Source organism: Musca domestica, unplaced genomic scaffold, assembly GCF_030504385.1.
Source record: "Musca domestica strain aabys unplaced genomic scaffold, Musca_domestica.polishedcontigs.V.1.1 1, whole genome shotgun sequence".
Classification (NCBI taxonomy): domain Eukaryota; kingdom Metazoa; phylum Arthropoda; class Insecta; order Diptera; family Muscidae; genus Musca; species Musca domestica.
This window is the reverse complement of record NW_026712114.1, coordinates 40,405,382-40,416,886: the sequence shown is the minus strand read 5'-3', so window position 1 is coordinate 40,416,886 and position 11,505 is coordinate 40,405,382. Positions and strand designations below refer to the sequence as shown.

Sequence of the window (11,505 nt, the reverse complement as noted above, 5' to 3'; positions counted from 1 at the left end):
CAGATTTCAGGAATCATCTGTTCATCTAATACCAAATTGTACCAATGTAGTACTTTTCGTTCACTTTTAGTACAACAAATGGTTCCATTTTATAAATTTATTGATAGTTTAGAACTTTTGTAAACTTAAGGTTCGAATTTCCTAAAACCCTTTGGTAACTGCACTCCGTCAGTGGCTGTCATTCCAATTTCGCACCAAGACTAACATTCATGCAAAATTTCTAGATTCTAGCTTCAGGCGTTTCGTCTGCGTCAGGTGTGAATTAAGAAACGGATAGCACTTGCATTTTAAAATTTTGAATTAGGGGTCACACAGTAAAGTTTCCAAGGTAAGTCAAAGTATTTAGAAAAAATTAAAACATTATGTGTACGAAAAGCTACTAATTGCCCAGGTAATTTTCTTTTAACGGATGGAGTTAGAGCCTTGAAATTTTATATGGGAACTATATGTACCCTGTGGCTTCGCTACCCCTTTTGATTTTATATGCATTGAAAATTTTATATACGAATATTTTATGGTATACAAAATAAGACAAATACAAAAATTTAAAAAACTTAATTATTGTAATTCTTTAATGCGTAAACAAACAAATACCTCGGTCTACCAATGCGTGAACATTCCAGGAACAGCTGACCATGTGAACAGTAGAATATGCCAAACTTAGTCCGCATACACGAAGGGTTTGTCCTTCGGATTTATTGATTTCATAGCAAATGCCAAGTGTGCAGCAAACTGCAATCTTTTGAAGTTGGTTGGCATTTCTGTTGCAATTATTGAGTTCGAGGTAGCAACATACTTCCCCGTAATAATCGTATTCTCAAATTAATTTTTGTGTAGTGTTTTATTGTTAGCTTAGTACCATTGCAAAGGCGTTGGGGGCCAATGCTTCTTATAATAAAATCACACCCCAATCTGAACCGATTTCAATATAATTTGACAAAATTTACTTTTACACCAAATTCCGCCACACTTTCCATATTTCATTGAAATTGGATTGGTGTTTGGTGCATCAAATATGTAAAATCGGCCGAGAATATATATGAGAGCTATATCCAAATCTTAACCAATTTCTAATTAATTTGACATATTTATTATTGGATCCAAATTCCGCCACACATTCTGAATTTCATTGGAATCCGACATACATATCGTGTTTGGTGCATACCATGCATGAAATAGTCCGAAATATATATAAAGGAGCTATACCCATACATCAACCGATTTCAACATAATTTGGCAAATTTTTTTTGGTACAAAATTTCGTCTCTCTTTCATTTTCATTGTAATCGAACATACATATCGCGTTGGGTGCATGAAATATGTAAAATTGGCCGAAAATAATAATTTGACAAATTTATTTTTGTACCAAATTTAGTCACTCATTCCAAATTTCGTTGGAATCGGACATGCGTATCGTGTTTGGTACATTAAATTAACGAAATCGGTCGAAAATATATATAGGAGCTATATCCAAATCTGAAACGATTTTAATATAATTTGAAAAAATTTTTTCTTATCAAATCCTGTCACATTTTTCAAATTTCATTGGAATCGAACAAACATATCGTGTTTGGTGTATCAAATAAACGAAATCGGTCGAAAATATATGTGGGAGCTATATCCAAATCTGCACCGATTTTAATATAATTTGACGAATGTATTTTCTGATCAAATCCCGTCACTCATTCCAAATTTCATTAAAATAGAACAGACATAGAGTGTTTTGTTGCATCAAATTCATGAAATCGGCCGAAAATATATATGGAACCTATATCCGAATCTGAACTGATTTTAATATAATTTGGCAAATTTATATTTGTTCCAATTCCGTTATGAATTCCAAATTATGGAGACATTTTGGAAAATTTTACCTCCAATTCTGATGCGATGTATCCAGTTTCAAGTCGAATTTCAAAAATGTATACAGGCTATGTTACTTTCAGGCGATGTTGTTGGATACTTGAATTTTAAGGATAATCTGTTCAGCGATTTTCGAGTCCATTACGAACAAACATACAAAATTTTCCTCTTTGCAAATACAGATGAAAGGTGGAAGGAGGTAGCTTTAAAAATACTGCTTTAGTGTACCCATCGTACTATATTTGGCATATTTTGTGGGAATACAATTGGTACACTTACCCTATATGATGGTTATACCAAAAAGTGATGGTTTCTTCTCAAATTATCAATATTTGCCGAAATTAGTACGAATATGGTAAAAATTCAAAATATTCCTGAAATACGGGGGTTATGAAACATATCATGACCTGCAAAAGCGATTTAAGGTATCTTGAATGTTTAGGAAGAATTTCTGGAAGGATATACATCTTTTTCTTACTGTCATGAGCTGTTATCTGGATAGTATAGACACAAACCATTTGCTCAAAATGCATTTTGTCTAGTCTTTACCATTTTAGGTCTTTGGTTTTGACACTGATAGAGCTAACAAAGTCGCCATATCAAAAAGCTGAAAAAGCCAACTGGCCATTCCTTTCGTCGGGATGAACTTATGATATTGGCAAAGACATAGAAGTATAAAGATGGGACAAGACAGAGTCAAAATATGGCAACCCTGTGAAAAATACCTCTGTTGTTATGATATCGTAACAACATAGTTACCAATATTAAGCAATATAAACCGCTAAGGCAGTATGCAATTATTTTAGAAGGTATATGGAATAGAATTTTGAAACCAATATTTTGGATTGTCCAAACTTTTATTTGTCATTCTTTCCTATAGTTGTGTTTTTTATATTAACATGCCTCTGCCATGAGCTGTTATTCAAGATAGTATAGCCACAAACCATTTGCTCAGAATGCATTTTGTCTAGTCTTTACCATTTTAGGTCTTTGACATTGGTAGCCATCAGCAAATAATTCAAGGTGTATTATTAGTGTACCATTTATATAATGGCTTAATTTTTGCCACTAGAAACTACTCACATATATTTTACGAACCATAGGCAAGAGCTCATTTAATGTGCTTAAAGTTCCATATTATATGTTAATTGCGTATTCCCATTTAATTATATATTTTTTCAACCAATTTAAACACAATGTTTAAAAAATGCTTTTTTAAATGAACTTTTATTCAGTTTGCTTGGTTTGTTCCATGATTGTAATTAAATACATATTTCTTTTGGTAATGATTTTTTGTTTGTTTTTTTTTTTTAACTTTTATAAATACTTATAATTAATGAAAAATAAATTATGTGATTTTTTTGTTGTGTTTTTTGTTCTCTGGCAAAAAAATTATCAGACTTTTAAGATCCTTCCTTGTTACAAAGTTGGGGTATACAAAAAAAGTTTAACACGAAATTCAAGTGTGGTCCTTAAGCACATTCTAGCGATGAAATACAACCTGAGTGTTGTTATGTATGTATGTATGAGAATACTCACAAACAAAAATATACAAATTATGTACATATATATTTTCTTTTATCAGTTAACATTATAAATAACGATTTAACATTTCATTAAAATTCAAATGCACCAATTTCGCACACAATTTTTCAGAGTTGGAAAAACGTAAATATTTCGTTTCGTTGGCAGAAGAAAGGACGCTGTACTAGCCTTTCAAAATTTCATACCATAAAAACAGAGACACCACCAAAAAAATGATGGGGAAGAAATTTATGATATAATGGACATGAAATAAATTACTTTCATAATGAAGAGATGAATGAATTATGAAGCTTTTTTCATTAATTGGAGCAGGAGTAGTCCAAAGTTTTCAAGAGCCATGGGTCGTTTGGGAAGTAGTAGATTGTGGTAGGGTAGGGGAAAATTTTTTCTTTTTTTTTTTTGGTTTATAGCAAGAAACTAACTAAAAAATAGATTTTAACTAAATTCTAAAACTAAATGTGTAAATTTAGTCTTGTTTGTTTTTCAGCATAGAGAGCTTAGAGTCAGAGAAGGAGAGAGAGAGAGGGGATGGAGAGAGATAGATAGAAGAGATAGTATAGTAAAGGCAGGAGGCATAGAAGAATCAGAAAGTTTTAGAAGGATAGCTTAGAAAGGTTGAGCCAAACCGTAGTGGTTGTAGGCCAATTCAGAAGCAGCAGCTTGACCATTGCGGTTCCAGTCAGAGTGCACAATTTCAGCGTTCAAAGGACTGCCGGTGATGTAGGCGGTGGTGATGTGTTCCTTCTTTTTGCTCAACAAGTCCTTGAAGAAAGTGGCACCTAAAAATGTAAAAAAAAATACATAAGTGATGTTCTCTGCAGAATATAGCGGTTTATAGGTTCTAAAACTTACCAGCGAAGAAGAGAGCCAAGAAAGAGATAGCCAAACTCTTGAGGGAAATGAACTTGATGATCATGAAGAGAACCTTAACGATAACGGCCTTCTTCAATTTCAAAGCCAAGAGCAAGGGGACCAACATCTTCTTCATTTTCTTGCTGCGGGGTTCTGTAAATGCAAATAATTTATAAAACAAATGAAATTAGTTTCCGTTTTCTTTTTTATTTAAGCCTTAAAGTATGCTATGATATTAAGAGGAATTGGAATAGTTTAAGTTGTCGTATTAACAGCTATGTCCAAACTTACATTGTTAACACCATAATGTTAACATAAAACTTTAATTGTCCCAAGGTTGCCAATTCTTCTTAAATTCTGATAACTGGATTTAGAGGGAATAACTCTTTATTTTTTAGGTAAGAATATGAGGAATTATATTAATTTCCGATTTCGATTTTAAAGCAATTTTAAAGCAAAAATGATAGAAAGTTATAAACAATGTTGGCCAGGATCTATAATTTCCATTCAGGCCGAATTTTAGAAAAAATTGAATTTATTTTTTTCATTTTTGGAAAGTTTGGTTTTGGAAAATTTTGGTTTGGGAATTTTTGCGTTTGTAATTATACATTTTTCAAGAACTCTTCTATAAATTAGATAAAGTTTAACAATGAACTCTATTGAAGTATTAATATTGAATATCTGAAAACTTTTCTATTTGCCTTTGATAAGACCAGTGAAATATAATAGTGAACCAGACAGCTCTAGAATTCAAAACATCTATTTTAATAAGGATTTAATTTACCCTTTAGTGGCTTTTTTTAAAATTTCATTGAACAATCTTCGAAAGACCTAGTTCTGCTGATCGTTTAAGTGAAAATTTCAATTCAATTAGTTTCTTGGTGGACTTGAGTCTATTGAAGTACATATCTAGTGAATGCAGTGAACAGTTCAAGAAGAGTGCTCTGACAGATTGATGACTAATTAAATATAGACGAATATCAAGTGTATTCTTCTGAAATATTGAACCGAACAGCTTTTTTTAATATAAATGTGTTAATTTGATATTAATTTTTCAAATAAAACAGTCATTTCTAACTAGATATCTAACTCGTTTTTTTGAATTAGTAGGAGGATAAAATTTAAAATACCGAATATAGGGAGGTATTGAGGCTATACGAAGACGTGGACATGCACAGAGTTGCCCATATTCGACGGACCCATCTGGCAACGCCATAACTTTTGACAGAGATGTCACATCGCTTAATGACATACCGCGTTTGAAGCGTCAGTCCAAGCAGATTTGTACCATGAACCAATACACGCAACTCGAGCGCTCTGAAATTTACATTCAACAGAAGAAGTCAATTGTGAAAACTCAACGTGCTTTTAAAACATTAAAAAATGTGAGAAGTGCGCCTTTTAAGAACACCATTAAGCGTTTATACGAAAAATTTTCGACTGGTAAGGCTTTTTCTAATCCGAAGAGGCCATATAAAAGTCGACCAAGGCGATCGGCCGAGAATATCGCTGCCGTACGAGCCAGTGTTGAGAGGTCCCCAAGAACATCCCAAAAACGCCGTTCTCAGCAGTTGGGCATGGCTCGGTCCACTTTACAACGGATTATTCGCATTGATTTGCATTCGTAGTTCCCGTACAAAATTCAATTGACGCAAAGAATGTTGCCTGCGGACAAGCCTCGTCGATTGGAATGGGCCCGAAGGGCCCAAAGGTCCGTCGAATATGGGCAACCCTGTAGTTAATTACATTCTGCGATTTAACAGTCTGTTAACAACATCTTCTAAGAGCCAGGAATTTATAGAATTTGAAACTTAAGCTCTTTCTTTCTCTATAATTTTGGTCTTCGAAAGTCTACTTAAATAATGCAAATATAAACTTTTGCAATAGACAAAACTACAATACATTTGTATTCTTCATAATTACCAGCAGCAGCCGTTGTTAAGCTCCTACTTAATTCCTAACAAATTTTTAGGTTGTTGATAAAGACTTTATGATAAATTTATATGTACACAAAGAAAGCAAACTAAACGAAGGAAGGTAGGAAGCGAGTAATACTATTATTGTTTAACAGGGAAAATATCTGCCATTAATCTTTCTTTAATTACACTTAATACATGTTTACGCACATCAATTGTACGTGTAATATAAAACTACATGTGTGTGAGTGCGTCTATTTACATATGACCAATTAAAGCCTATTTGAACAAGATTTAGGAAATAATTCAATGTTACATGAATTTCACTTTCTAATTTTAAACATTCATTCAAATGTCATGAGCAGTTGGGCAAAAACATTTTAATCTGTAATCAAGCATGTGTTTGCTGCAAAGGAGATTACATTTCAGGCGAATTGAAACTAGAGAGGAATGTAACTTTTAAGAAAATTGTTATTTATATAAGATATAATAAGCTGACAGGTATTATAATAATTGAAGGGTGCCACATATGGCTCTTGGTAAAAGAGTATAAGGATACATTTTTCTTATTCTTAAGACCTAGGCCAAAAACCCTGAAATAAATAACCTTAATTAAGGCGTGAAATATTAAAAGAAAAATGTTATTTAAAACTTTTATTTCATATTTTCGATTTTTTATTTCATATTTCCGATTTATAGGATCAAATCTGAGCTTCCCAATTTTTTTTTTAAATTTTTTCCATTGTTTTTTATTTCGAAACCCTTAAGAATTTCCTTTAAGTGGTGTGTTGAAAGTAACTCAATAAAGTTCCTTTGTTCCTCATTTGGCAACCATGGTTATTTTATAGATCATTATTTTTCGATTTAGACCCAAAATACTAAATATAAAGGGGAAACATTTCACGGAGGGTGGGTTGTTTTTATATGAAAAAAAATGATGCTCCTTGTTCGCTAGATTTTAAAAAGAAAATTATTTTTTGGAGATAATTTATTAATTCCATTTCATTATTAGTATTCATAGGAATTTTGAAAATTTCTAGCGCTCTTTGTAAAAACAAAATTAACAAATTTTTAAACATTTAAACCTTTATGATTGCGGAAGTAATTGAACAATGTTGGAAAAAACGAACGTGCCTGGGGTTTTTAAAAATTGAAATATTCCACCATCCCTCAATTCCCTCCTCCCGCTGCCCTTCCTCACTTTATTAGGCATCTAGAGAAAGTCAAATCAAGCCATACTTTCAACATAATGTCACACAAAATTTGTACGTGCAATGTAGCACAACGAAAACAAAGCTTTGACACTAACTATACTACAGCTAGTCAGACAGACAGACAGACAGACAGGCATACAGTCAGCCAGGCAGTCATTCAATTTTGAAGGTATAGTGGTTGGTAGACAGGCATCGAGTACACTGAGTAACAAGTGACTGACGGTCTGTCTGTCTGACTGACTAACTAAATGCGTGCCGATAACACAAACACACAAAAATAAAATACAAACAAAATGCTTCAAATATTTACGTGAGTTGATTTTTGAAGAATGATTTCTCAGTTACGGCAACAGGGGAAAGAAGAAGAAGACAGACCCTCCTCATTTAGTCATAATATTGAAAGTGAAGTGAAATTTCTTAATGAAAACAAAATTTTCTGGAATGGTAAATAGATAGATGAAATGATTCCATTGAAGCAAATGTATTTCATCATCTCTTTTCAAGGGGGAGAAGAAGCTTTGTTTATTGAACTGTAAAGTGAACAGAATCAGCAAAAATTTCCTATTGCATGGCAAATTTTTTGTGAGACATTTTAGTTTTGAGCAAAGAGGATTTAGTGCTTAGTTAGAATTCCTAATTGCAGGAGCAACTAAGGACAGGTGTAACGTTTCGGGAAATTCTCGGAAAAGAAGGAAGTGTGGGGAAAAGTTGTGGAATAATTTAGATATTTGCTTTAGAGAGGCTTATGAAATGTGTGCCTTGGAGGAAATAATAAATTTTGTATAGCATGGATTGGTTGAAACGGAATGTGTTTAGAGCAAATTTTTAAAATGAGGATCATTAGATCTTTACAATGAGGTAGACTTTAAATAGTATTTTATTTTTGATCGAGAAAAAAGAGTGAAATAACAAGTAAAAAACATTAATTTAGGCCTGGCCAAATTTTTAATACCCTCCACCATTGGGTAAAAAAAAAACATTTTTATATAAAAGTATCTGAATTCAAGCATGTTCCACTTCCATATACCATTAGGACCGTTTGGATAAACTTATCAGTTAAACTTATCAAAAACCATAAAGTGAGAGGGCTGTGTATTCAAAAACGCGGGCCTATACCTAAAATGTTCGCCACCGGAGGTAGAGCCCAATTTTTAGACAAATCCGTGAAAAAAGTGTGGCAAAAATCATCAAAATACCGAATATCGGTGGGTACCGTTATATGGGGGCTATTCGAAAACGTGGGCCTATATATAAAATATTCCGCCATAGGAGCTAGAACCCATTATGACCAACAATTCCAATTTTTAGAGAAATCTGTGGAAAAAATATGGGAAAAACCGTTAAAATACCGAATATCGGTTTCTACCGTTATATGGGGGATATACGAAAACGTGAACTGGTATATCTCATTTTCAATACCAACCATCCCAGACACAATACAAATTTTTGTACCAAATTTTGAAGCTCTACGTCAAATCATGTGGGCTATATCGTCATTTCAACAGACAGACGGACATCGTTAGATCGAAATTCAAGGTGGAGGTTATAGAAACGGCATTTAATTAAGAATTTATATTACCTCCGATTTGAGAAAAACGTAGGGGTTGTATAGCTCAATTTTCCTAAAGAGTGGTATACAACAAAAAATACATTTTTGAAAGATAGGACTGATATTTGGTGACCTCTGTATAACTTATGGTGCAAAAATGTAGGAAGTCTAATACATGTCTTTTTGTCGAAACATATATATATATATATATATATATATATATATATATATATATATATATATATATATATATATATATATATTTTTTTTTTTTTTGAAATATAACACTCTTGAGTAAATAAGGGGGCAAGTGTTCCGAAAAACAAAATAAAGAAAAGAAATCAGAAAATTCCCTTGAGACCCGTTCTTGAAAATTTGGATTAAAGCGGGTAGCGCTTGAGACGTGCTAATCTTTATATTTTTTTGTTTCGACTTTTGCAAAAAAAGGCCAATCAATCAATCAATTCTTTCTAGATCCACATTTTATTTTTTAGATTCGGGCATTTTTAGACCATTTTCCTATTTTTAATCTTCACTGTTGTCCTTTAAATCAGTCCATAATAGTTAAGGGCAATGCTGAATTTTGAAGTCTTTTTTTTTTTTTGTATACATCAAGTTTTTAATTCAATTTCAAATAGGGAGATTTTCAAAGTTTTAGGAAAACTTGGAAAATCTATTGAAAAACGGGATCAAATATTTTGAAATAAGGAAGTACTTCCATAGGGAGGAATATCAAAGCGTTAAAGAGAGATCACGAAATAATACGTTGCCAATAGAAGGATCCACAAATGTTACTGAAATCATCAAAATGTCTGATTGAATCATAATCATTGAATCAAATATTGAACGAACGGAGCAAAAGATTACCCTTCCAAAATGGTAATAAGTGAAATGTATAACCATTGAGGCTGGGTGGAAATCTAGGGACTACAAATGGGACTAATTGCGTCCTGTGTAAGGAATTCTTTTTTCGTTGGTCTTGAGTAATAAGTTGAATTGTCAACTCCGACTTGGGAAGTTAAGCCCATTGTGAAACTTTTTTGATTGGGCGCCATATCAACAAGACGAATAATTTCTTGACTAAAATTCATAAAAATACTTTTGTTAAGGATCTATTACAAGATAGACTCAAGGAACTCAACTTCCATTGGACATTGATAGGCATTGTTTTTTTTTTTTTTAAATAAAGAAAGCAAAATTAATTTTTTAACACATTTTTGGTTAAAAACTATGATTCGAGAAAAGTGACATCCATCTTCCAAATATTTTTGATTTTGAATGGAAATTATATTATTTTTTAATAATGACAGGATATTCATCCATGGAAGACATTTAGAGGAAACTTTTCTCTTTGTGACCCTTTTCATTTATTATTGGAAGCATTTCTAATGTTTGCCGACAGATTTTCATTAATCCTTTCCTTGGGTATCCATTGTCAGATGATATTTCATTGAAAATTTTGTTTTTTACTGGATCAACAAAGTATTCACCTTAAAACTTAAATAAGTTTTGTTTTATCAAAGTTTTTCACAAATTCTAAAAATTTTGATTGTTTCATTGCTTTCACATTGTTTCCTTGTAGCAATAAACCGTTTTTTGATTCTTTTTCGTTGCTTTCCTTGTATTTCATTTGATTGCTCTTTGCATTCTTTTTTTTTTTTTTTTTTGTTCAAGTGTTCTTAATTTTATTCTGCACTACACACTCGCAATTTTTTTATTACGACTTTTTTTTATTTATTTGTTTTGCGTTTCGACTCGACTCACCTTCCATGGCACGACCATTTGATTCTTCTTCTTCATCGACATCGGGGAAGGAGAAGTTCAATTGGTGAGATTTCAAATAACGTTCAGCGCGTTCTTCGAAAGTTTCAACAGCTTTGCCAGCAGCAGGACCAAAGGCGCGACCACTTTCGGAGCGTACAATGCTCAGGCCACCGAACAATGGTACACTGGGTTCGCTGTCGATTTTGTTGATCATGTTCACTAAATCCTTTTCGTTGGCATCCTGTTTGGGCAGGGCCACAGCACCGCACACAAAAGTGGCCACGAAGACAACACAAATAACTTTCGAATACATGGTGTTTTGATTTTTGTTTTTGTTGTTTAAATTAGAATATTTTTATCGTTGAAAAATATTTTTAATATTTTCTTCGTTATTAATCTCTGTGTTTTTTATTTTCTGTTTTTTTTTTCTGTTAATGTCAAGGCACTACACTCCACACAACAGTTGGCTTTGAATGAAGAAATGAATTTGTGATTGATTAAGTGTCCACCATGGGTATTTATAATGCGATGACACTCCGAAATCAAAATCGAAAAAAAAACAGCTAAATACTTTTGCAATACGCTTAGCCACTTTTTCCAATAACCAAATATGTAGAAGCCAATGCGGCAGACATGTGGACAGAGTGTTAAACTATTTACAAGAAAGCCAATTGGAAATCCCTTCAAGCAACCCATTCCACCCCCTGCCCATGCAATAAAGAAAGCCTTCAATGTCGCCTAGCCGCCACACCGATCCCCTAGCCACCTCCCTCCCCCTTTCTCCCTCTCTCTCTCATAATCGATT

The 11,505-nt window shown here is 32.9% G+C and overlaps 1 protein-coding gene across 1 annotated transcript; it reads right to left on the bottom strand.

Annotated features, from left to right (window-relative positions):
- Window positions 1–3,068: 3,068 nt before the first annotated feature.
- On the bottom strand, window positions 3,069–11,143 carry LOC101889285 (uncharacterized). Its single transcript, XM_005176831.4, has 3 exons — window positions 10,701–11,143; window positions 4,258–4,410; window positions 3,069–4,184 (listed from the first exon to the last, which is right to left on the bottom strand). Exons 1-3 carry the CDS (start codon window positions 11,011–11,013, stop codon window positions 4,012–4,014), a joined length of 639 nt encoding a protein of 212 aa, XP_005176888.1. The 5' UTR covers window positions 11,014–11,143; the 3' UTR covers window positions 3,069–4,011.
- Between the last annotated feature and the right edge of the window lie 362 nt (window positions 11,144–11,505).

Excerpts from the sequence above, each read along its gene's own strand:
- LOC101889285 (XM_005176831.4), bottom strand. The coding sequence starts at position 11,013 with ATGTATTCGAAAGTTATTTGTGTTGTCTTCGTGGCCACTTTTGTGTGC. Across the intron at positions 4,411-10,700 it reads AAATGGTCGTGCCATGGAAG|AACCCCGCAGCAAGAAAATG; the intron begins GTGAGTCGAGTC and ends TTGCATTTACAG. Across the intron at positions 4,185-4,257 it reads CTTGGCTCTCTTCTTCGCTG|GTGCCACTTTCTTCAAGGAC; the intron begins GTAAGTTTTAGA and ends TTACATTTTTAG.